The 26,082-nt window shown below is 45.7% G+C and overlaps 3 protein-coding genes and 1 non-coding gene across 7 annotated transcripts; 2 read left to right on the forward strand and 2 right to left on the reverse strand.

Annotated features, from left to right (window-relative positions):
- Positions 1-15: 15 nt before the first annotated feature.
- Positions 16-21,267, reverse strand: Roc2 (Regulator of cullins 2). 2 transcript variants are annotated; one of them, XM_001360520.4, is made up of 2 exons: positions 20,977-21,257; positions 16-308 (listed from the first exon to the last, which is right to left on the reverse strand). In XM_001360520.4, the coding sequence occupies exons 1-2, from the start codon at positions 21,134-21,136 to the stop codon at positions 127-129; spliced, it is 342 nt and encodes a 113-aa protein (XP_001360557.1). In that variant the 5' UTR covers positions 21,137-21,257; the 3' UTR covers positions 16-126. The 2 variants fall into 2 exon arrangements, with proteins under 2 accessions (XP_001360557.1, XP_015039432.2); XM_015183946.2 differs by lacking the exon at positions 16-308 and adding an exon at positions 20,853-20,914 and having other exon boundaries at positions 20,977-21,267.
- On the forward strand, positions 2,218-2,950 carry LOC4803915 (uncharacterized). The gene is made up of 2 exons (XM_001360521.4): positions 2,218-2,586; positions 2,643-2,950. Exons 1-2 carry the CDS (start codon positions 2,218-2,220, stop codon positions 2,787-2,789), a joined length of 516 nt encoding a protein of 171 aa, XP_001360558.2. The 3' UTR covers positions 2,790-2,950.
- On the reverse strand, positions 6,674-6,746 carry TRNAM-CAU (transfer RNA methionine (anticodon CAU)). The gene has a single exon. It is a non-coding gene; the product is annotated as a tRNA-Met (tRNA).
- Positions 11,330-19,894, forward strand: Tret1-1 (Trehalose transporter 1-1). 3 transcript variants are annotated; one of them, XM_001360522.4, is made up of 8 exons: positions 11,330-11,414; positions 13,887-14,133; positions 14,800-15,767; positions 16,187-16,337; positions 17,561-17,686; positions 17,973-18,758; positions 18,828-19,113; positions 19,181-19,368. In XM_001360522.4, the coding sequence occupies exons 2-8, from the start codon at positions 14,032-14,034 to the stop codon at positions 19,366-19,368; spliced, it is 2,607 nt and encodes an 868-aa protein (XP_001360559.4). In that variant the 5' UTR covers positions 11,330-11,414; positions 13,887-14,031. The 3 variants fall into 3 exon arrangements, with proteins under 3 accessions (XP_001360559.4, XP_033234934.1, XP_015039433.1); XM_033379043.1 differs by lacking the exon at positions 11,330-11,414 and having other exon boundaries at positions 14,032-14,133; positions 19,181-19,894; XM_015183947.2 differs by lacking the exons at positions 11,330-11,414; positions 13,887-14,133; positions 14,800-15,767; positions 16,187-16,337 and adding an exon at positions 17,224-17,463.
- Positions 21,268-26,082: the final 4,815 nt, after the last annotated feature.

Consider the following 26,082-nt stretch of genomic DNA (forward strand, 5'->3'; position numbering starts at 1 on the left):
AAAGTATAGTTTTGATTTCTTCTTTTACAATTTCACTTTATTTTTAGAATATTTAGTAGACAGTAGCAGACTTTTAGCTTAACTTAATTAATGGATCTAATGGATCGAGTGGAATATCAATGTGGTTTACTTTCCCATGCGCTGAATGGACCACTCCTGCTGGCAGAGCGGACACCGGTTGTTCTGCTTGACCCACAGCGACATGCAGCAGTGGTGGAAGGAGTGGTTGCACTCGCCCCACACCACCACACAGTCTTGCCGTCCCATCACATCTCGCTTATTGTCCGCCTGGCAGCGCAGGCACGAGTCTGGAAGAGATCAGAGAAAGAGAGAGCAGGCATACGTTAGCAATTGACGACAATGAAGAGTCCCCGCTTACGGGTGTGGACTGGTCTTGAAGTGCACTTGGCACTTGGCAATGTCCGAGCCGCGTCAAATGCGACACCAGCGACATTGAGCGACAATTAGCCGATGCCTATGACGCAGGCTTCCCTCCATCACATTATGATGCAAAATTATCCACAAGCCCTTTCTATTTGCAGTATCTATCAGAACTATTTATAGGGTGCTAAGAACCCTAAAATCCCCCAGGTTAATATTCCTCTCCTTATCTTACTTTCTTATGTTAAAGCAATAGTCTGAGGCTTATCAAAATGCATGTTAATATCGACAATTACCTCAAATGGCAGTCATTTGATATGCACGGTGAATCGCCTGAATCGCACTTCATTCAGAAAATATTCACACCAGAAACTGCCAAGTACTTTCATTCAACAAAAAGTGCAACGAAAATCATAATTCATCCAACCCATGGGGAGGCCATCGAGCCTTTCCCCGTTTTCGGTGGGTTTTCGTGGGAGAGGTCACTGACTCAGCGGCCCAAATTTGGGAACGCATCGGTTTTCAGTGCTGCCCAAAAACGGTTTCTCAGAACCGCTGCGAAATTTCGCCAAGTCAATGCAAAAATGGTTCAATCATTGCGTTTGTGTGTGTGTGTGGATCGGGCATCACCTGAGCCGCTTGAGAGACCTGCAGGTGTTGGTGTTCACATTTCGAAATATGAGCGCGTTGGCAGAAACTTTACATACAAATCATTCGAAAAACGGGCTAAATGCGTCGTCGTCGTTGGACATGACGTGAGGCATCAAGTATACGCCGCTGTGGCTGCCGGTGCATCGCTGTATGCTGCTGACTGGGGCAGAAAGAAACCCACAAGAATAATGCTCTGTCCAGTGGAGGAGTCGACTATCAGACACCCGCTACTCAAATTTGTTAATAACCAAAAAAAGGGGAATCCCCTTTGGGCACTTTAATGGTAGTGGTAATTCAATTCAATATATGAAAAGTAAATCAGCTTTTAATGTGATGCCCGCCCATGCCAATACACCCCTTGTGCACCGTGCACCCTGCACCGTACAGCAAACCGCGGATTAAGTACAAGGGAAATGTGATTACTTCGATGAGTCAAAGAATTATGTTATGTGGTGTGAAAAATTACCATTCGATTTCCCTGATTCATGTTTTTGCTTAATTTTGTATTTCTTTTGTTAGTTGTAATTGAAAACCGAACGACAACAGGAAATTGTTAACATATTTCCAAGAATTTCGCTTTCCTTTTTTTTTGTTTTTTTTTGCACTGCAATGAAGTCAATAGCCGTTTGGGTGGGGGAGGAGAAGCAAGGTGTTGTTGCTGGGGCTCTAATCGAGGCTTAAATGCGTTCTTTCAATAAATTCGCTTATGTGGGCGGTAATTTTGATGGGATGGGCCTTTGAATGGGGTTACAGCAAAAGGTTCAAAAGCGGCTAATTGCGTCGTTCATTTCGGTTTTTCACATGATTCAAATTTATACGAGGAATTGAAACTCCGATTCACACTTATCCGAGGCTCTAGATACGCTTTTCACAGCAATTAAGCTATTAGTTAAAAGGAATAAAGATTATTGTCAACTTTCGATCAAGAACTCTTTGAATATTCTTTTGGGGCCTTAAGAGGCTTCTACAATAATCACGAGTACCCTCTGTCAGGGTATCAAAATTGTTAATTATATTTAGATTGATATTTAATAGTCAAAATTGGTTTATAATGTTCCATCAGGCCTTTTCACTCTGACCGCAAGTCGTACAAATTCCAGATCATTCTGTGAAAATGCGCCCAAGCCTGATAATATTGCTGGCGGTCCTGCTCCAAGCAGCGAGTGTGGGTAAGATCAACGCCAGATGGGATCCAGCCACTCAAGGCACTTCTTGCAGGCCACCCGCCTGCTGAAGTTCACCAACGTCAAGTGCCAGGACCTGCCCACAACGGCGGGCTTCACCAGATACGAGTACTGTCGCCTGAAGGTGGTGCGGCGCAACCACGTGGAGCTCTCGCTGAAGGTCAGCCTGCTGCAGCTGCCTGTGCGCAACCTGACCACGCGACTGCAGTGCTTCCAGCGGCGCGACGGCTACCGCCCCTTCATGTACAACGTGCTCTTCGACTTCTGCAAGCTGATGGCCGCCACCAGCCGCGAGCTCTCCTTCGAGCGCTTCATCTTCGACACAATCCGCAAGCACAGCAACTTCAACCACTCCTGTCCCTGGAAGGAGGTGGGTTATATTCTGGGGTCCGCTCAAAGCCAATGCTCATATATCTATCCTTTTAGAACCACATGACTGTGGATAAGTTTGGTCTGGATCCCACGAAAATAAATGTGCCATTTCCTGCGGGTGTCTATCGCTTGGATTTCACCTTCTACGCATACGGCATACCACGCACATTGACACAAGTGTTTTTCGAGAAGATTGACTGAAATACAGATCTTCAACCCAGATCCTAATAAACATATGTTTTCCAGTGTCTATTCAACTTGAACCGGTACTCGCACCTCTCTTGGCTTCCGTCAGAAGAAATATGAGTTACGCAAGGGGAAATTTCTAGAAAACAATCTAGGGCAAACACTTTACACATTACACTACTACGTATATACTCGTACATAAATACTTACGTGGTATGGTACGATCGTTCAATCAAATATCATCGCTATTTTCAATTTACATACAGTGTGTACCCAAAGTTTGTTCATCGATTTGTTGTGTTCCCTATTTAGTTATAAATGTGTAGCAATGTGCAAGTCAATCAAGTCAATAAATAATAATTACGATCGTCTAGATGGATCTACGATGGAATATTTTTAGAGGGCTCGCCTGTCCCAGGAACAGTGGAACAAAGTTGGGTCCAAAGAGCGGGCAAAGTGGTGTAAATATTTCGAAAAAAAACTATCCTTAATTTCACAGTTTATATACTCACGTACATAAATATATACAAAAATGAATCATATAAATTCGTGGGAAACGCCCACAGTACAGGCAGGGACAAGAACCTCTACTGCGTCGTTGGAAATCTTCGGAATTGATTTATTCATTCGACTCTTTTCCAATTGCGATCGTTCAGATCGTAGTAGTAGGGCCTGCCTCCAGGGGGTGTGTCATGGGAATTGGTATTTATACTACAAGGAAGATACATACTATACGACGTACATGTATGCAAAACGACAGCCAGACGACAGTTGAGCCCCAACACGGGTTAATTAGAAAATGTTTACTGTCAGATCACACGAAGCGCAGACAAACGAAACGTGACAATGACGCCGAACCCCAACCCCGACCCCAACCCCTAACCCCCTTACCACCCAACCCCTGTTCAAGGGACTCTCAGGTGTAAGGCATTACACAATCAAATAACTGAAAAAATACCTTCTCAAAGAGTCTGAGACTTTGGAGTACAAAGAGTTTAGGAAATAGTAGAGGGATAGGATGTTTTCCTTTGATTCTTGATGGTATTACCAGAAAGAGACCTGCTTATATTCATTCGTTATCCTACAAGAAATTCGCAGTCCAAGTAATCCATATACCCGACCTCATATATAGAGACAGCTGGCGTCTGTCTGGTAAACCTGTTCGACGGTTATCGGTATATTCGGCCGATACATTCCGACAGTTTGTGGTTAACGATTCTGTAGTTCGTTTAAATTCCAGTTTGCTGCACCTGACCAGACCGGACGCCGTCTGTGGATATATCTGCGGATAAGTGATTCGGATCTAATCGAGTCTGGCGCTGGGTATGCAAATGCCGTGCCTCTCAGGGCCGTCTGTGTCTGTGTCTGTGGAATGCAAGTGTAAGTTCAAGGTTAGCGGGTGCAACGGATGTCTGTCTGGGATCGGGAACTAAATTTAGCCTCGCAAGTTCTCGCCAGATCTCGCACATGTGACCAGATTTCTCGCGCCCCAATCGGCGCACGGCGTGCGGCAGGGGGGTGTTCGACGACACCCCAATGGCAATATCGAGTCGATAATTTGTATCTGTGTCTTATCTATCGCCCCTCACGTCACATGTTTTCTTGGTCTTCTCTTTGGCCTGACGGGCGGGCAGTGCCTCGTTTCAAGTATCACGTTGCACGATTCGTTCTGGTTATCTGCTGCTGCCCCCCACCGTCGCTCCGCTCCCCTCCCCTCTCTCCAGCACACAACTCGTTTTCTCGTGTTCGGCTGCGGGGCTATGTGGCTGTAACCGTCTCGCTTACGTGACGTCACGCACGGGGGCTTGTCGCCCCAGCAGCCGCCATCAGGCGGCCAACAAACAGCGAAACGAACGTGCCCCCTAAAACCAGCTGCGCTGCGCGCTCTTTGGCGCTGCTGCGCCAAGCGGACGCTCTCTTAAATGCATGCATCCTCAGCCGCAGGCAGAGAAAGAGACCGAATCGATCTCTGTGATGGTGTGTCTGTGAGTCCAAGGTGCATTTGTTTAAGGTGGGGGTGCCTGCATCGGCGGCTGCATGGAAATATACTCTGCTCGTGGAAATTTTAAAAGTGCGGGAGATTTTAAAGTTGACACCGTGTTTCTGTGGAAAGTCGCACATGTGACCAAGACTGAGGTGTGAATGTTAGTAGGCAACTGTTAAAGTCACGCTCCACAATGGCGGGAAGTCGGGAGAAAGAACTGGGAACAAATTAACGAGCTGTAGATGATGGGATAATACAATGGAAGTCTAAGTATTACAATACAAGTAGTTAACATGTTTAGATAATCCCCAATGCGATTCGATCATCCTAGAAGTGAGTGATCAGATATTTTATAATGATGAAAAGCACTTACTCTTTATGCGTTTTAGCGGGAATGTATCAAAGATTTAAACATATTTGAGCATTGATCGGAATGGCAGCCCGTCTACCTTTTTTTCTCATCAAAGATCTCTCAATATTTTCAAGGTTGTCCAAGTGCAGCTAACCCAGTGACCAACTTGGCCGCATCTGTCGCATCACGTGGAGATCTCGATCTCGATCTCGGGCACATTTCTGCAACGTTCGCTGTAAAATTGCGCAGATAACGAACGCCTCATACACCGATGCATTTTTGTGGCTACTGGTAGTGGTAGAACCCTGCATACCCTTCATACCCTTCACCGAGACCATTCGCGAAGATCAGCGAACGAAGAAGAGAGACACAGACGGTGGAATTTGTACTGTGCAAACTTGAAATATGTGCAGTAGTATGCCGTCATCGATAGGACCCAAAAGAGAGGCAAAGAGAGTGAATCATGTGGCCGTTGCGGCGGCAGAGAGCTCCGGTCCATGACAGTGGATTCGCCCCACAAAGTGAACGGAAAATTTTGTGATTGGTTGATTTTTTGTTGTATTCTGCTTTTGAGTCGTTTCTTGAATGTTTTCACCCTGCATTTGGACTCCGTCCCCTCGGAATTCTGTGTGTGCGTGTCAGTGGTCTCGCCTGGTACATTTCCATAAAATTTTCCATTTGTCCTAAATATAGGATCCACCAACAGGCGCCTCCACCTCCAGGGGGGGACCACATTCGAGTGCATTGTCGTTCGGCGTGGGTAGCGAAAGTTGTTTCGCTTTCTGCAGCGATTCCTACCCGATCTCGTTGACCTTGGAACAGTTTTTTTTTCTTTTGGCACGCTTTACATAAGCAGTGGAGCGCCAAAATGGTGTCATATATGCCATATAAAAGGCAGTAGACAGGTACACGTTAGAAGGTGAGAGGCCCAGCCCAATCCAGCTAAGAACTCCTTGAAATTTCATGTTTCTCACTCGAAACTGAAGACATTCAAACGTTAGATTGCCAATTAAAGCCCGACCTATGGCAATACATCGTACGACTGCTATTATATACGTTTTATTATCACAAATCCCATCTGGTTGGAACTACTTTCAGGCTGTGCTCCCCAGTGAGCAAGCCACCGCGTGACATGGGCCAGAATATTTGATCCACGCCTCTTGATGCACTTGCACTTGCCCTGATCATCGCACCGACTGGTGGCTGGGTTTGTTTGCTTTGTCTCGTTGCTAGCTGGAAGCGTGAAGGCGGCTGCCCATTTGGCATCTGGGAGGTAATGTCACTCGTAATGGCCGTGTAATTGCCCAGTTAACTGCAGCTCTAACTGCTGCCTGTCTGCCTGCCTTTTGTAATCGTAATACTCGTAATCCCTGTCCGCACGATAGTGTAATTTCATTTTAGAATTCATGGCATTACCTGTTTGCGTTTTTGTTGCTCTTTTAGGGTTTTAAACACATAAGAAAGATTTACTGGGACTACTAAACTCGTTTAATAGTGCTAAAAAGTCAGAGCCTAGTAACCAAGAAGAGAAAAAAAAAGAAAAGAAGGAGCAAAAAAGTTACATGCCCCGGGTGAGGCTCGAACTCACGACCTTAAGATTATGAGACTTACGCGCTGCCAACTGCGCCACCGAGGCCATGTTCTTAACGTCGGCCAAGTGCCTACATGACACTAGGCCACGTGGCGTATGTCTGGGGCACTCGCACTGCATTTCGCATGGACTTTTTGTTGTTGCCCACCCAGAACAATGATGTGATATCGAAATTACTCGCCCTTCGCCGAACATTTTTGCACGTAAATCAAGGTTGTGGAATAATATTATTTCTCACATATTCTTCCAATATTTGTGCATTAAATTAATTGTAAAATAAAAGGTTGCGTCGAAATGTTTTGTGTGGTTTTGAGACTGTTTAATTGGGATTGCGTTGTGGAATATTGTCACAAACGATTGCTTTTTACAAATTGATTTGAATACTAGACTAACGGATCAGAACGGATAATCTTTGTTTTTATGGAATTGGAATTTCTTTGGATGGAATTGTATATTACGAGCCTCGTGGTGCTTTCACAGCAGCATGTTAATTAATATACAGACTTCCAGACGGTTATACAACTCTGACCAAATCTGACCTAATACATGGCCCCCCCCATCTATCGAATTCTTTTTTTACCATTTCAGGAATGTGCATATTCATGAGGCCGTTTAAAAATACATATCTTGTCTTGCTCGTAATCAATTAAAGCTACCGAAACCTGATGGAGACCGTGTTCGGATATTGCTATAGCTATTCGCAGACTGCATGTGTGCTTGTGTGGGTCTAGTGGGTATGACTAATTAGTCAATGTTAGTCGGCGAACTACGTAGAGTTTAAGCTTGTTTTAACGTCAGAAACTTTGCAAATATTCGCTGATCGACGGCGGGGAGTCGGCGTAACCTTGAATGAAGGGCACCGGTTTGCCATTTAGCCATAATTGCTGTTACCTGTACAATACACACGAATATAGGCAGACAATCGTAAACGCACACTCTCTCACTCTCCCTCTCTGTCTCTCTCTCTCTCTGAGAACAGGTCTCATGTGCACACGTGTTTGCTGTTGTACTAGGTAAGCACTTCCCATTGAAAAATTAGCCAACTCAAGAGCAGCAACAAAAGCAACAGCAAAATATATATAAATAGAAAGCAAAAGTCAAATTCTAATGATTAGTTAGTACAAAAGAGAAAAACGCCGAAGGTTTTGATACACTTTGCAGATCGATCGTTATTATAATTGCCATATTACCTCAAGAAGAACATGAAAGTACATACATATGTATGTACATATGTATGGCTCTCAACCGATCGCTCTTATGTACATATAAACGTTGGCATTGTAAACGTCTGTTTTGAGTCATCATACCCGCATGCAAAGTGAAAATAATGTTGCTCTGCCCAAAAAGCTTTCTCGCTCTGAGCTTTCGGCTGGGGGCAGCGATCAGTTCAGATTTGGTCAATGACTGGAAAGTTTAAAGTACAGACGTGTATCGATTAGAGGGCAGGAATTCTGCAAATCACAATGTTCGTCATGAATCTCTAATCGGTAAATGATATTGTAAGTGTTCTTCGGCAACACAACGGACCTGTCTATAGGTCCAAGTGAGCTTGGGGGCGGGAGGCTCTTATCCCCCCCCCTCCCGGCTACCGCTTTAACCTAAGTGTTCTTCGGAGGTGGAATTTCCACTGATAATGGATTTAGGTGAGTGGGTTGGGGAATAAATATTATTTTATTTATGGCGTACACAGTGGAAACTTGCGTTTATTTGTTCTCGTGTGCAATTTTCTCTGTATTAGTTCGGAGGCTCGTCTGGGTCTTGCCAAAAGCAACAACGTCACCAGTCTACATATGCATAGCTGTACATACATACAAACCAAAAGCAAATCTACACATACATATGTACATACATACATGTAGGTACTTTGCTGTGGGCGCGTGATGAGGTACTAAGAGAGACAGAGACAGAGAGAGAGACAGAAGCGGGGAAGGTAAAAGGCGGCAGCCCACGGCATCACATGCTTAATTTTATTTTTTGTATTTAATTTATATGCTATTTTCTTTTGATATCTGTTCTTATTCTTCGTCTGAATGCTAATTTTAGCATTTTGGCACAGAAAGAGAGCCGGGGAGCAAGAGAGCGTAAAGCAGATCACGAGAGCCGTCGCGTCACAGTGTGCGTGAAATCTTTCCTCTCCGCGATGAGAGGGAGAATGAATTCGCGTCGTTTGGCGTATTGATGTGACTCCAACACCAATTAGATAAATAACCTTTTAATGGATTTTCGTAATTTATTTCAATTTGGTCGCAATTCGAAAGGATTGCCGGGCAGGGAGTTCTTTAATTAGCGTATGGAAAATTTTTACGCACACGCAAGACAATATTTATGTCTGTATTCTGGTCCATGAGCAGCATGGAGCGAAAAAGAGATATTTTCTGACGCAATAAATGCGCACTTGCATCAGCCAATTATAGCCACAAGTCCATACGTGCGCCTGCGCAGGCCTCGGCTTTGACTCTGCTCTGTCCATAGGCTGGATGCATTGGCAAGTTTTAAGAGCTGTCTTGGGGAATGCTTTCATTTTGCAAAATTGCATCTTCCACTAGCTGGCTGCAATGCGAGCGTCATGCTCGAGAGAGCTCTTCCCCCCCTCTGTCGCTGTTGTCAAGCGACCAATGCGGCCACCGAACACCGACTCTCTTCTGGGTACGTGGAGCCGCTGGGGGCTCGTCTCTTTGCCATTTAGTTGTTGTTTCTGTTTCGTTGGTTGCGAGTGCGGTTTCTGCTCTTCTGTTTTTGGCTGTGCTACGCTTTAAAAATAGCCAAAGAGGAAGTGTTCGAGTGAGCGACAGCTTTGGCAGCGATCTAAGAGGCAGGGTACAGTACAAGTACAGTAATTACGAGAAAGCTCTATGCTCGTTACGTCATGTATGGAACAGAACTGATATTGCTATCTAGTCGGAGATAATGGTAGGGGTTTGCCTTGAATTACATTTTCAATAATCTCTGAAAGGGCACCATTAAGCCCCCTTCCTTAAGTTCTGCACTTTTTCGTCCTCCAGTAGTTCCTGCATTGTTTCAAGAGAGTTCATTGCACTTACATACTTCAAATTCACGTTTCACAAGCTTTTTTGCAACCCCCTCTCTCTCTCTCTCTATCTTTCTCTGTCTTTTGCTCCGTCCCCTGTCAATCAAGTTTCGAATTGAAAACCAAAACTAAATCCAACGAATTGCAGAGGCATTGTGCTAACTTTTCCTCGACTTCTGGCAGAGCGGAGCGGAACCTTGAGTCATGGCAAACGCAGATTCGATCAAATCTCCGCCGAGTCGAGGGCAAATACTGAACGCATGTTTCGCAGAATCGTGATTAAAAACTTGGCGATAATTGTTTGGCCCACTCAAGGGACAGGGGCGCAGACCCGTGGGGGGCCTAACCCCTTCTTTCGAGGGTAAAGCCAAGCTCAGAGGTCAGGTAGCGTTTTATTTGAATCTTTATCTAAAATTTCATCAGTGCGAGCTCCGATACGTCATGGAAACTTTTGTATATCCCTGTCCGAACGTTTAGATCTGACTGGCGTCTGTCTGCTTTCGGTATTCATATCTGTTTCTACAAATAAACCCACTGATACTTGGAATTGGTGGCGGTCTCATTGGGCGTCATTTTTATGCCACGTTGTGAAATAGGGAAAGACGAGCCCCCGCTTTTGGAGGCGCGTTTGTCATTTGCAGCGAAATAAATAAGGCAATTAAACAGCAGTCATGGCGTGTGTTCTGTACAAATTATTCGTCTTGTACTTTTTCATCATCCATCACCATTGCGTCAGGCCCCCGAAAAATCAGCAAAGGGACAAGAGTGAAAGGCTCCTCAAGGCTTCCACAAATTTGCACGAGCCTCAAAGTCAACTCAATAATATTCAATTGAAAATATGAGTGTAAATAAAAATCAATTGATAGCCACTCACACAAACACATCCGCCACAGCATCCAGTGGACCATGCATAACCATAACTGAACAGCGGCCAAAACAAATCAATAAAAATATAGACTAAACGGAATTTCATCACAGCGAACTGCGATTTATCCTATCTTTGATTTCCAACCTAAAATGGGAGAGTTTTAGCCATTGGAAAGCCACTGGAACTGCACAGATCTCATCCTTCCAAGGCCTTCCACTGCCAGAAAACCCCCTGGTCTGTGTGATAGCCTAGGGACCTCTCTTCCTTGTAGGGTATACATGTTTTTGATGGTGCCACTGGGTCGCCGTTGGCGCTCTCTCTTTTATCCTAAAACTACTACGCCGAACGCCTAATCGCCCACACAGCTTCCAAGACACAACAACAGTTAGACACCTCCAAATAGGAGGCGTCCGTCCGACTCCCACAAGCGTAGAGACGGGGGACAGAGGGGCAGAGACAAAGTCAAAACACGGGCGACCCCCATTCATTCATGCCTTCTTTTCGACCTTCGTTCCGCGGCTCACTCTCTGCAGTCTGCTGACTGTTCACCGCTTATTCTCTCACTCAAACGCTCGCTCACTCACACTCGTGCGAAGAGAGAGAGAGAGAGAGAGAGAGAGAGAGAAAGAGAGAGACTCTCTGGCGGCCTGTTTTACCGTTGGGGAACAACACAGTGTGCACAAAAGCTCAAACGAGTTGTTGTTGTTGCTGCTGCTTCTGCTTCTGCGGAATCGGTGTGCGCTATATAAGCGTTGCGCATTCGAATCTCGTACTTCAGTGCCACATTAGTGGATACATTTAGTAGTTTGTTCAAAAGGTAATAATGGGCGCTCTCGTCTCCCGAGCAATTCGCTCAAAGATATAAACAGTGAAAACTATCAATTGTACAAACAACTGAAGACTGAATTTCGACTAAAAATTTTAAAAATAAATATAATTACCGATGTACCGAAAAGTATAAACTCTTGTTAGTTAGTTATGTATTTTTGCCCAACCAGTTCCGGTCGGTCCGTAACCTTATCACGTTTTCATGGCGACTTGGCGCGGTTCTCAAGAAATTTATGCAGAAAAAAAGCAAAAAATAAAATAAAACTACAACAAAGCGAAGCAGCAAGTCTCTGGTCTGTCTGGCGTCAAGAAAAATGTTTATTTTATTGGAAATTTATGCGCATTTTTTGCACACTACGTCAAATGCCAAAAAGAGAGGGGAAAAGGTTCCCATAAACCGTTCGAACAATTATACACTTTTACTGGACCTGCGTCGGATGGACTGGACTGGACTGGACTGGACGACACTTGTACACTTGTCTTTGCAGTCCCGAATTTTTGCCTGCAATACCACTTTACGTAATGTGTGATGGCTCTGTGCAAAAAAAAAAAAAAACAAACAAAAACCAAAGAAAGAAAATGAAAAACGGAAAATGCTGTAAGACGACGCGAAAACCCCCAATTGATGTGCCAAGGGTAAAACTGCAAATTTGCTGAGAAGAAATGTCGAGAAAACTGTTGAGCGATGCGGGGCCAGAGGGAGAGTGCGGCGGCGACCGCGAATATTCTTAAATTTAGACCACAATTCCGACATTTGTGTGTGTGTGTGTGTGTGCACGCCCCAGTGGGGCGCTAGAAATTCCTTGCGAAAAACAAGATGAAATAAATACAAAAACAAATGCGATATGCGAAATATTTCGGAAGCGCGCAAAAAGTGAAAACAAAGTCCATCCTTAAGTCGCACACGCCCAGAGTCCGAGTGTGGGCGATGTCTAATTTACTCGAAATTAATTATAATCTGCAACTAAATATGGAAATTGTCGGCAGTCTTTTGTTAATTTCAGCGCTGCTCAAGCAAAAAGTTTGCGTACTACCGAGTATTTTTGTCAGCACGAAAACGTTTTTTAAAAATAAAATGCCAAGAGATCATGACACAGCAACAGCAACAACAACAACAAAATCGCAACGTTGCACTGTTGACAAATGAGAGCAGTCAGTCACACCTGTGTGTGTGTGTGTGGGTGTGTGGCCCAAAGAGAACCGGGTTCATTCGGCACGTGAGTCGATTTGTAAGAGAGCGCGAGCCAGCCAGTCAAAGAGAGATAAGCTTTGAGCGCGGTTTAAGAGAGTGTCACAGCACGCTTTGCACGAGCGTGTGTGTGCGTGTGCGTGCGTGTAAGTCAATGATTGGGGGGGCTCGTGTTGGGAAAGATCAATCGTTTAACATATCTCTAGATAGCTAGGCCCCCGAAAAGTAGATATCCGTCATGATTTACCCATACACACCCCACTCCACCACACAGCCCCAAATATATGTAGAACTGATATAGTTTCAAGGTTAACGGGAATTTTCGGATCTGCAAATTATTATTTGTAATTGCGTTTCAGTCGGCGAACACACGACACACTACTATTATAAATGGCAATCATTGCAATTGAACTTTGCTTATCAAACTTTGTTCACCACGCCCCCGTGCCTCATTAGATTGCTAATCGTTATGTCATTTGCCGGTTGATATTCGCGCGGAATTCTAAAAAAAAAAGAAGAGAATACAGTCAAAACCCACTGCCCACATTCCGCAAAGGCGGCGAAGGAGGAGGTAGTGAGAGGGCAGGGTTATGATTGAGCGGCGGAGCGTCCAGAGGCGACGTCATGACGCCCACACAGAGTCGCTGCCAGCAGTCACATGACGCAGGAAAAGAAGGAAAGGCGAAAAAAGAAAAACTAAAGCCAAGAAAATGCTTGACAAAAACCAAACAAATGAAAATATTTCGCTTCATTTTTTTGCGCGCGGTGCGCGTTCATTAATTAGCGGGTGGAAAGTTTTTTAAAATACATACACATACATATACAATTTCGTACATATCTACGAGCAGCCGCATGCCAAGAATAAAGATCATAAATAAATTCAGTGAAAGACAAAACGCTTACAGTGGGTGCCGAAAGGAAAAGAGTTCAACAACATATCAACAAATACGTATTTTCGCGTCGGGGAAATATTTCACTGTTCCGATCCACTGTGGCAAAGTTGGTCACCCGTTTTAGCCAAGGACACTCGATTTCCCGTTGAAAGTTGAAAGTGGGTGTGTGCTTGGAGCCCTAGTGGGCGTGAATGCGCTATCAAAGAGCAAACACATGCATACATTTCCTTTGATAAGAGCTCCAGACATCAAGTAATTCCAGACAGTAAAAGTACAAGTACTAGTAGCTAATAATCACATCTACCTATCTACCTATCTATCTATCTACAAGTACTGTATTCTAATTTGTGCTTTCTTTCGCTATTTTCTTGTTTTACAGCAAAGACAAAGAGGAATACCATCCAGAAGAAGACACTGTTTACTAAAGCAAAAAGGAAAAAGGGAAAGCAAAACTAAGTCACAATACTAAGACTCCCCCCAGAAGGACGAGCGACTAGTTCAAGTTCAATCATACAGCTGATAAGATGAGCGGACGCGACAACCGAGGCGCCGGCGGCGGCGGTGGCGGTCACCAGCCCCTGAGCAGCGCCATGGGCAAACTCAAGGAGAAACTAACCAGAGCAGGTGTAAGTACTATTCTACGTATGAGATCAATGTTGTTGTGACCCAAATGGGGGGGTCAAGGCGAAACGCACACACAAAAATCGGTTGTTACATCCGTCGGAACACTAAGGGGGCTGTTTAAGCACCAGAATTGTAATGGAATACTGTACACCCCCAATCGGTATTAAAGATGACCAATCATTGGATTTTTAACTATTCCTATACCTATTTTCCATTTAAATTCTTCACAACTTCAAGAACTTCATCGCGGGCTCTTAGAGATCTGTCAATAACGGATCCATACAATTCATTGTCATTAGAATTTAACAAAAAGTACTATATGGTATGGGAGTACAGCCATGTTATGGGACACCCGTTTCACGACTGAAAAAGAACAACATGGCATAGACACATGACCGATAAGGACCGATCGTGCGTCCAATGCTAGATGGCTGAACTGAACCCCAAGATGAACCTTTGTGGTTCGGCTTTTAAGATGAGCATAATCGCAAATATATTTTGTGGACGATCTTGGAAATATTTCGGATTGAAGCGGATTTGATTGGATGGGGGATTGGGTGTGGTGGGTTCGTTATAATTGCTGCCAAGCCGATGGCGATATTCATTAATTCGCGATTGTCTGCTGCGAACAGAGATTAATTTAATTCGAACGCTTAAATACTCCGCAGGACGACCAGGGCTATCATCGTGTGGAGAGCAATCTGTCCACATCGAATACGGCCACCAGTTTGGACACAATACTACCGGAGGATCCGTTTCTCTTCCCCCAAGCGGCGCCCCAGAGGCATCCACTGCCCCGACCACAGCAACAGCAACAGCAGCAGCGCCAGCAGCTGCGCCTGCTCGAGGACGAACCACCTCTGTCGTTTCGGCCACTGCTCGAGGACGACGACATCAACGAGCCACCCACACAGCCCTTTCAGCAACAGCAGCAGCGCACACCACTGCGGGCCAGCGGAAGCTTGGAGCTGACACCACTACCCCCACCACCCACGTCACAGGAGATACGCGAACATCGCGACCGACAGCAGCGCAGCGTGCCCGTGCCCGTGGAGGATCTGCAGAGGAGCAAGCAATCGCTGAAGGGCTCCCGCGTGTCCTTCGAGAAGAACAACGCCAGCAGCAAGCCTCCCGCACAGGCGGAGAGCAGCGACGAGGACAGCTTTGAGGACAAACGGATCGGGTTCCAGCAACAGAAGGCCACCAGCGTGGACCACAAGGGCATATTGAAGGACCTGAAGCACATTTTGGCCAACGACAATCGGCGCCAGTTCCAGGCCAAGAAGCACGTGTCGCTGGACGTGAAGGGAACTCGCTTCCTGCAGGACCTACTCAAGGAGTCATCCTCGGAGGAGGAGTTCCACAAGACGCGCCGCGAGTTCCAGGGCCGCAAGCACCAGAGTCTCGATCCGCGTGTCACCTTCAAGCTAGACAAAGTATTACAGGGCTCCAGCACCGACAGCGACGAGGAGGGCGACGACCCGGAGCACAAGCGCCTCATCCACCGGCCCAAGGACATCACCAAGCCGCTCATTATCGACCTCAAGGATTTGGAGAGCGAAAGCGACGAGGACTTCCACACGTCGCGACAGCACTTCCAGCAGCAGCGCTCCATTAGCACAGATTCCCGCAAAAGGTGAGTCCCGGGGTCAAGGCATTATCTGGATCTGTCGCTAGGGGATCTTTTAGTACTGCCAGCTGTCGAGCGGGTAATTCGAAAACGTGTGCTAGGCGCCAGGGTAGGCATTAGGGGAACTCACACACAGAACAATGATATATAATAGATATAGCAAGGCAATATGGAAAATCGATAGTCTTAAGTGGAATGAAAAGTGAATGGTTTACTGAAGAATACAGCTAAAAATTGTTAAAAATATACAGAAATAAGCAGGGAACCTCAGATGAACCCCAAGACGTCACCGGAAACTTAATGCGTAGCACGTTTATGCTCAGGCTAATTGAAGTGTCTGTCCGCTTAAGTGGAAGACGAATAGTATTTTGATAGTATAATGACGGTTAGTCACCTTCTAATCCAACATTGAAACGCAATTTCAGCCGTCGCCTGTACGAGATGGATGAAATGGGGAACAAGCGGGGCGAGAACATCCGTCATGCAGTGCCCTTTGTGCGCCAGATAACCGAAGATGGAAAACCCAAGCTGGAGGTCTACAGGCCCACCACGAATCCCATCTATATATGGACACAGGTAGGTCGAACACTACAGAGTCAGAGTGTGCAATGGCTATTACTGGTCTCAGTCCATCCATGAGACCTATCCCTATCCCCCGAGGACACACCGTGCGGCTATTGTCAGCTCGTTAAGCTTGTTGGCGCCGCCACGGGCTGGATATAGTTATGGATTATGAATGGGCATTAATGCCATCATAAAGCATTCTTTGAGCCAATTTAAAGCCCAAGAAGCAGCCGCAGTCCCAGATTGTGGGTCAGAGCGGGGCATGCGTGTCGAGAGCTATTTTCGCACGCCTTGAATTATAATTCGCTGGCGCTGGCGCTGGTGCTGGCACTCGCACTGCCGTTCACTTTAATTGAAATTAACGCATTTAGTTATGACCAGACTAAAAATACTTGTATCTGATGGATCGTATTGGATACGAGTCGAATGCAATGCTCCCTCAGGGGATAAGGGCCTCTCCTGTGTGTGGGTCCGGCAGTTGCACTTTGCTTCGTCCTCGCCAGAGACGTTTGCCACGCGTTCGCTCGCTGCCGCTGCCGGACTCCCGCGATTTCCAGGCCCAGACCCAGACCCAGACTCAAGCAGAAACAACTGCAGCTTCTTCGTGCCCGCTTTGGGGATGCTTATCAATCCGAGTGTCTCTCCCACACGTAAATAGCGTGATAAGATGCCGCGCTGCCACTAAAGGCATCGCGCATAATCGATTGAGTACGCTGCTGTGCAGCAGCAGTGCGGTCAATAAGTGATAAGCCGCAAAACTGCATCTACATAACCGTCTTTACATATATGTTTTCGTCGTTCATGTGTGCCTGCCCGCGCTTATGTATGTACGTGCCTAAGCCTAACAAATAGATCGCCAAACGGTTCGATTCTCCAAAAACTGCAACTGCAAAATGACAAGTTTCAGTTGAGTTTCGTCGGGCGAACGGCAAACGTGCTGAAAGCATTCAGGAGTGCAAGGCTTAAAGTGAAAGGCAGCCCCCAGCCGCAACCTTGTTTGCATTCGGATCGAAACAGATCTATCCATAAATCCGCTAAACACAAAGCACTGATCATGAAGATCTTGATGCGTGCGGACACCCATGTGTCCTTCGCCGTGCCCGTGGAGGAGCCCAAGGCCATTTGCACCTTCTCTCAGGTGGATTTCCCTTGATTTCCCTTGTCCTTGATCTCTATAGATCTTTGAAAGTGTTTGGCTTTTAATTAAATATTATATTCCTTGTTGTTTTTTACAGGTCTTGGCTGCTTTGAGCGTGTCTCTGGGCTCTCTCGTGGTGGGCTTTGTCAGCGCCTACACCTCCCCGGCCTTGGTGTCAATGACGAACAGAAATATGACTTCGTTTGAGGTCACTCCGCAAGCGGTAAGTAGCAAGTAGCAAGCAGCAAAATCCAGCAAATGTACTATCGAATCTCTGTGGGGGTATCAGAAATGTGGAATTTCTTAAAGTGAAAACAGCACAAGCAAGATGATGGCTTTGGCCTCGTTTTAAAAATGGGCTGCCATTGAATTCGGTTCAGCAAGAATCTCCTTTCGATCCTTTCTGCTTTATCTGCTGCAAAATCTTCCACATTTTTCCAGAGTACTTTCTTCCCTATTGAATTCCCATCAAATTTCATAATCAATCGAATTTCCTTCTCCACTTGCAGGCCTCTTGGGTGGGCGGCATCATGCCCTTGGCTGGTCTAGCCGGTGGCATTGCTGGCGGACCCTTCATCGAGTATTTGGGCAGGCGCAACACCATCCTGGCCACGGCCATACCCTTCATTGTGTCCTCGCTGCTGATTGCCTGTGCCGTGAATGTGGCCATGGTGCTGGCAGGACGTTTCCTGGCTGGATTCTGTGTGGGCATCGCCTCGCTGTCGCTGCCCGTTTATCTGGGCGAGACGGTCCAGCCGGAGGTGCGCGGCACTCTCGGACTGCTGCCGACGGCCTTTGGTAACATTGGCATACTGTTGTGCTTTGTAGCCGGAACGTACATGGACTGGTCAATGCTGGCCTTCCTGGGGGCCGCATTGCCTGTGCCGTTCCTCATCCTGATGTTCCTCATCCCGGAGACGCCGCGCTGGTTTGTGAGCCGCGGTCGGGAGGAGAAGGCCCGCAAGGCACTCTCGTGGCTGCGCGGCAAAGAGGCTGATGTGGAGCCGGAGCTGAAGGGACTGATGCGGTCGCAGGCCGACGCCGATCGCCAGGCCACCCAGAACAAGATGATGGAGCTACTGAAGCGCAACAACCTGAAGCCGTTGTCCATCTCCCTGGGTCTGATGTTCTTCCAGCAGCTGAGCGGTATCAATGCCGTCATCTTCTACACTGTGTCCATTTTCAAGGATGCCGGCTCGACCATCGACGGCAATCTCTGCACCATCATTGTGGGTATCGTCAATTTCATGGCCACCTTCATAGCCACCCTCCTGATTGATCGCGCCGGACGCAAGGTGAGTTCCGAATGGCCAAAGCCTCGAGAATATTGTCCCTCTTTACTGACGCTTCCCGTTTTCTGGCAGATTCTGCTGTACGTGTCCAACATAGCCATGATCATCACCCTGTTTGTGCTGGGCGGCTTCTTCTACTGCAAGTCGCATGGACAAGACGTGAGCCAGCTGGGTTGGCTGCCGCTGAGCTGTTTCGTCATCTACATTCTGGGCTTCTCGCTGGGCTTCGGCCCCATTCCCTGGCTGATGATGGGCGAAATTCTGCCGTCGAAGATTCGCGGCTCAGCTGCCTCTGTGGCCACCGCCTTCAACTGGTCCTGCACTTTCGTGGTGACCAAGACGTTCCAGGATATGATTGGTGAGTAGCCAAAATATAGAGTCCCAAAAGAAGAGGTTGCTAATGAATGTTCCTCGATCCTCTTTAGATTTCATGGGCGCCCATGGAGCCTTCTGGCTGTTTGGATCCATCTGCTTCATTGGCCTATTCTTTGTGATATTGTACGTGCCCGAGACGCAGGGCAAGACGCTGGAGGATATCGAGCGCAAGATGATGGGCCGCGTGCGCCGCATGTCGTCGGTGGCGAACATGAAGCCGCTGGCCTTCAACATGTAATCATGTGGAGTCGAGAGTCCACACAGTCCATGGCCATAATCAAGGATCTGAATGCGATCAAACCAAATATTAGACTAGTGCCTTTAGTGCTTAAGTTGTGTAACAGCGCAATGGATAAAAGTAGGAGAACCCGGTCAGGCGACACCAAGACGAGGACGAGAAGGATTTGGGTCCTGATATTGTTAGTCCTAGCTATCGTGTAATGCTTAGCAAAAGAATTTCCTTTCTACACACATAATTGTTACTATTATTTATAGCCATTAAGTGCATAGTTTTATTATGTATGTAAATTATGATGATTTTAGCCACTAGTTTCTTTGTTGATAGATATCTGGCGAGGATGATTGCTCCCAGACCAACCACAGATCGATCAGCTTTAATTTATCGGTGTAAAAAATGACATAAACACGTAGATCTAAATATAAGGACACACAAAACCCCCCGAAACAATCTCCCTTACAAAATACACCAATTGGCTATATATATATATACAAATATCGAATATATAATTGTATACTGTACCTAAGTCCTAAGCGTATCTATATTTAAAAACTAATTTAAAATACAATCAAACCAAATTGAAGTGCATTTTCTCCTGATGTTGCTGCTGCTGCTGCTGGAATTTCCCTAGCCAGTCAGTCACGCCCCTCTCTGGGTCAAGTGGAAACCGAAGCCAAATGCACAAACTAACATACGACCTTCAGGGTGCAGTTTGAACAGTTGGAACAATGTCAGCGGCTCAAAATACGTGAGTTTCATTGGAAATATGCCCCGCCAGAGTCTAGGCTAAATACAGCCAAACGGATGGCCATTCCAGATGCACATGAACTACAAAAATAGAAACGCATTTACGTCCGCCCCGTCCAGTGGACTGGCAACAGCATTTTGTATTGTATAATTGACAATTGCATTTAATATTTGTAGAGACATTTGGCTGCTGACGCTGCAACGGAGTGATAGTGATGCAGATAAGGCAGAGCATTACATGGGCCTCGGTTCGATTCGGGGTTCGTTCCTTATCGGATTCCCATTAGGACAGGGACTGAAAGCGGTGCACTCGCCCGATGCCTGACTGATTCTAGACAGATCTAGAATTTGTTGCCTCAATTCGAATCTCTGATTGCCTGTGTAATCTGTTGTTTAATTTGCCTGGATTGAACTGGTAATGGGGGCAGTCACGCACAATGGAGTTGCTCTACAATCCTTAACGATTTAGTATACAATTTAATATCTATTGCAGCATCTACCCACAGGCACCCGGAGGGCAAGTTACAATTCAATACAGAGTGGATGGAACTATGAAGCCTGTACAGGGATACCACTGACCTCCGCTCCAAGCAACAGCTCGAGCCAGTTGGAAATGATAGAATGAATAGGATCATTGAAGGTTATCCATGGACACATGTTAATATCTTGATACCAATCATTTCCCTTGGCAATAGCTTCAAGTTGAATCTTGTTACTCATTCCATCAGTCATTCCTTTCCCTTTGTTTCATTGTCTCTTTGGTTTCAACCGAATCTGCTGTATTCACTGATCGCCTTGACTTTTCGAAATGTGGTTAGCTGTTTACATATTCAGTGCCCAATATAAATGCAATCTACTTACCCATTACTTGCACACGACAAATCGCGCAAATGTCGCACTCCACATCCCAGCTCCACATAGCCACCGCGTTCCATTTTTTCAGGGTGAACATATTCTCCGGTTTGCTGGTGTCGCTGTCATCCGTGGGTCGGTCCATTGAGCTCTCTGGGTCGTCGGCCATGTTTGGCGAGTCAATCACCTCGTTGAAATTGAAAATTAATTGAATCGTATTAATTGAAAATTACAAACAAAACAAACAATTATTGCACGGAGACTTATCGATAAAGTCGATAAAATATACCCGTCTGAACCTCAGAAATATACCTAAGTATACCGTCTCATTTAAAAAATATACCGTAAATATACTGACAAATTCAAGTTCTATTTTACATATTCCTCGATTTTGATATTCCGTGGAATATTCTCAGCTATATAGAACATTTAACCATGCCCACATAATTTTATACGATTAATAAATCAATTTTCTACTTGACTGGTTTATTTCAAACACTTGCTTTTATTGCATTTTACGCAAAAAGAGGTTTTAGCGAAAATGGTCTGTCAACCGGTTCAAGTTCGGTTATCGATACTATCGACTTGATACATGTGGTGCGCGCCAAATAGACATTGTTTGAAAGTTAATGAGCGAAAAGGATTTCAATGCAATCTTTTTTTTCTAAAACATCTCTGTCACTGCGACGTTAAATTGACATTCACGACTTGCACTTAAGTCTGCGCTTTGCCATGTATTAAATGACCATGTTAATAAATATAATGAATTATTGTAGTTTTTAGTACTAGTACAGCTGTTCACTTTCAACCGAAGTTGCTATTTCAGCGAGTACTTACCTTTGCCGACCAAAGTCTGGTATGATTCCTCCACCTTTGTATCCGGTCTTTCGTATCATCTTTCCTCTGTGCACTCCTTGTCCACGCTGCTGTCCATTTCGAATAGCTTGAAAAGTATTTGCATTGCTTACAGCGAGATATCTAGCTTATTTCAAATTTCTTTTAGCTTATTTTAACTTAAAAAAATTTAGTACAAAACCATTTTTGTTTCTGATTTGATTGTAATATTTTTTAATTTGTATCGATAAATCGGACAAAAATCATATATGTTGTTCGTATTTTGGTATATCGTCCAATTTTGTGTATAAATGTAAGGTAATTATTCGCTGATAAGTTTCAATCACACTTCAGTATTGTACATGTTTGCACATTTACATACAAAAAATGCGCAATTTGCCAACTGACCCCACAAAAGCGTACTGCTGTTTTTGTAAGCAACAATAGGAGCCAAGTTGAAATTACGGCAGCATGCTGTCGTCCAGCATGCTTGCGTCCAATGTAAGCATGGCACAAGCTAACAAAATACCTTTTGTTAGAAAGTCTTCAAAATCAGAGGAGCAAATGCCTGCATTTTGTTTGTACATTGCTGAGCACTCGGCCATGGCATAATGAAATGGATAAAATCATGTAATTACATTAATAAAAAATGCAATTATCCCATATTTTGATGTGTTTTATGGTTAGTGTAGTTGTAAGCTTATTCTAGCTTTTTTCTCTTCAATCTAGCTTATGGTGACTCTCAAAATCTGGCAGCACTGGTACCCAGTGTGCCCGCAGCGCAACACCAACGGTCACATTACAAGCTGAATTTTGTATATAAAGCAACGACGCCAGAGCCACAATCGGCCCGCCATCGGCCCAACACATCCGCCTCGAATTCCTCTCGAACCGTACTTCAACCTCCGCAACCAGACTTCTCGGAGCGTAATTGAACCTCCGCAACCACACTTCTCGGAGCGTAATTGAACCTCCGCAACCAGACTTCTCGGAGCGTAATTGAACCTCCGCAACCAGACTTCTCGGAGCGTAATTGAACCTCCGCAACCAGACTTCTCGGAGCGTAATTAAACCTCCGCAACCACACTTCTCGGAGCATTCTGGATATCTATGTAAAGTCTGCTCTTGTTTGCAGCCCGGCTGCTGGGATGGAATTATCACATGTTCCAGGATGCGAAAACTCGGATTATGGGTCGATTTCTGTTGGGATAGAATAGATAGATAGATGTGATCTTGTGAATTTCAAGTTTAATTGCATTTACTTACTGATTGTGTCTGCACCACCACACTCGGTTTGTCTGCGGGCGATTGGTACATCTTCATATCTCCGACACTGGGCGGCACGCCCACTCCTGCATCCACCCAGATTGGCACCTCGGAAGTTGTTCCCTTGCTGGAATTCCCCTTTAAAACGGTTGACGACATGGATACTATCTGGGCCGCGGTGCCAGACAGTACCTGAACAATTTCCAACAAACTTTCCGCGGGAATCATCACCATCAAACTGACGCTTGATTGCCCAGGGTTGGCTGCGGCCGTCAGTAGGGCCAACTGCTCCAACTGTGCTGCTGTGAGATTGGAGCAATCAAAGCTATCATCAGCAATCTCGGCCGTCTGCTGGCAACCGACTTCAGGCTTTTGCTGCAGAGGCAAATCGCACTTCGGCAGAGAATTTATACATTCCAGTATAGATTCTTTTTCTCCAATTTTATATTGGCCGACCGGGGGGGGACCACAATTAAAATTAATATTGAATGACATTTTTAATTCTTCTTCTTCGTCTCTTCTTCATTCACTTTAACCACTCACATTTGCCAAAGAAGTAGTACCGTACCGTTATGTTTTCGCTTTTCTTTTTTGCATGCTGCAACCAGACTTCTCGGAGCGTAATTGAACCTCCGCAACCAGACTTCTCGTAGCGTAATTGAACCTCCGCAACTAGACTTCTCGGAGCGTAAATAAACCTCCGCAACTAGACTTCTTGGAGCGTAATTGAACCTCCGCAACTAGACTTCTCGGAGCGTAAGTAAACCTCCGCAACTAGACTTCTCGGAGCGTAATTGAACCTCCGCAACTAGACTTCTCGGAGTGTTTTTGAACCTCCGCAACCACACTTCTTGGAGCGTAATTGAACCTCCGCAACCACACTTCTTGGAGCGTAATTGAACCTCCGCAACCAGACTTCTCGGAGCGTAATTGAACCTCCGCAACCAGACTTCTCGGAGCGTAATTGAACCTCCGCAACCACACTTCTTGGAGCGTAATTGAACCTCCGCAACCACACTTCTTGGAGCGTAATCTAACCTCCGCAACCACACTTCTTGGAGCGAAATTGAACCTCCGCAACCACACTTCTTGGAGCGTAATTGAACCTCCGCAACCGCATTTTGTCTGTGATAATTGGTGCTGTGCATAGTCCCTCATTTAGCTAAGCTGGCAGTTCTGTGGTGCAAATGAAAAAATCTAATGATGAGTGCCTGCCTGTGTTGTAATTTCGTCTGGTCGGTTCTTTTGTTGGATATATCATTATGTTTGGCTGCTCGTTTAACCAGTCGTGTAATATTTGTCCGTTGGTGTTCATGTGTGTTGGACTATGGTCTGGGATATATATGTGGATGAGTAAATCTTATATGTAAGTATATATATATAACATGAGTTTTCACTGACTAGTGTTGTATCTAAGACTATTCGGATCGAGGCTATTCAATTTCCTATGATAGAATAACAAATAACTGGCCCCCGATCTGTCAGAGAGAGGCAAGTATTTGTGTTAGGTATTACTGCGGCCTCCGCCGCCATGGGACTCTATGTTCTGATCGCCCCACTTACCTCCTCGAAGCCAATAAATTCCTCGAACTCTTTCCTGACTCGAGTTTCTGCTATATTCGCCATGATGTATGTAGATCTGTGCGATCCCAGCACAGTTTCTGATTTCGTATTTGTTTATATTTTCGTCCGACGACAATTGTGTGACTGAATTTCTGTACTGTTTCACAACTGACGTTTTATTCTTTTGTTGTCGATTTGGTGTTAAATTGAATGCACAAGGAGGCGGGCATGATGTGCTCTAAAGTTCTACCCGATACTCTGACTCAGCATAAATATATCGTATGTATTTTATCCGCCGGAACCGAGAATGTGATGACTGCTGCATATCCGACGTAAGTGTTCCATTGGGGGCACGGTGCGCGGGTGGAGAGGCGCCCGCCGGTTCTGGCGTATGTGAGGTCCAGCGGCGCGCGGCACGCAGCCGCGCAGCGTTCTGGACGTAGACGTGGACGGCACAGCCTTGAGACTTCGCAGCCAGTACCCGCCCACAAAGCGCCCCGTGACGGGTGGGTTGCCCACGGCCTCCGCTGCGGGCGTCGCCGTGCCGCCGGGTGTGGTGCCACGCCGAGCAGTCGCCATCTTGGTCGAAGCAGCAGCCTTCGGTTTGCTCTGGGGTTTGAATAAAATCCAAAAACCAACGCTAACAAAATTGTTATTTTGATCTCCTGATCTCCTCCAGGATGAGCTCAGAATGTCCACATGGATTCTGCCTTCGGCTATGTTGCAGTGATATATCTTCGTGAGGAATTTCAAAACCGGTGGTCAGCTTTTTGGTCGCTCATGCAACATCTTGGTATTGTATAGTCTTTGGTATTGTATATATAGTTAAATATCCGCAACTCGATTTTAAGTTTTTAACAAAGACTTTTATTTTACAACTTAAATATCTTTATGTCACAAGATTTAAATGAATTCCCCGACTTGACTTTCGGTCTGCTTGTCTCAAACGGAACTGATCTCTCTGCTGCTGGCTAGTTTCCATGAGCCCTTCTCTTGGAACTCCCGACTCTGGCTTCGGGCGTTGCTTTCCTCGGCTGCATCTTCGTGTCGGTGGCGTACGTGCCTGGATCGATATTTGGGGATGCGTCGGCTTTGATGAAAGGCATCCACTGCTGGCGATCGGTGTTGCATTACATGACGGAGCTAGGAATGTGATACTCCTTGGTTTTATGTCTAGCTTTGATTGGTCCTCATGAGTGGCGTGATTCTAAAAAATCGATTTCTCGAGAGTGGCGTGATTCTAATGTTGCTGAAACAATGTGGTCCATTGTTTATATTATGGGGGGCCCTTGCTTGGAGTATGGGAAGAAACAGTTATTGATTCTTGAGTGGGGTCCTGTTACTTGTGTGGATGGGGTGGATGAATTGTACATAAACATAATGTGTATGGGATGTGGGGAATTATGGATATGTCACTCCCCCAACGTTTGTTATTAGCCTGTCCCTAGGCGA

This window comes from Drosophila pseudoobscura, chromosome 3, assembly GCF_009870125.1.
Source record: "Drosophila pseudoobscura strain MV-25-SWS-2005 chromosome 3, UCI_Dpse_MV25, whole genome shotgun sequence".
Classification (NCBI taxonomy): domain Eukaryota; kingdom Metazoa; phylum Arthropoda; class Insecta; order Diptera; family Drosophilidae; genus Drosophila; species Drosophila pseudoobscura.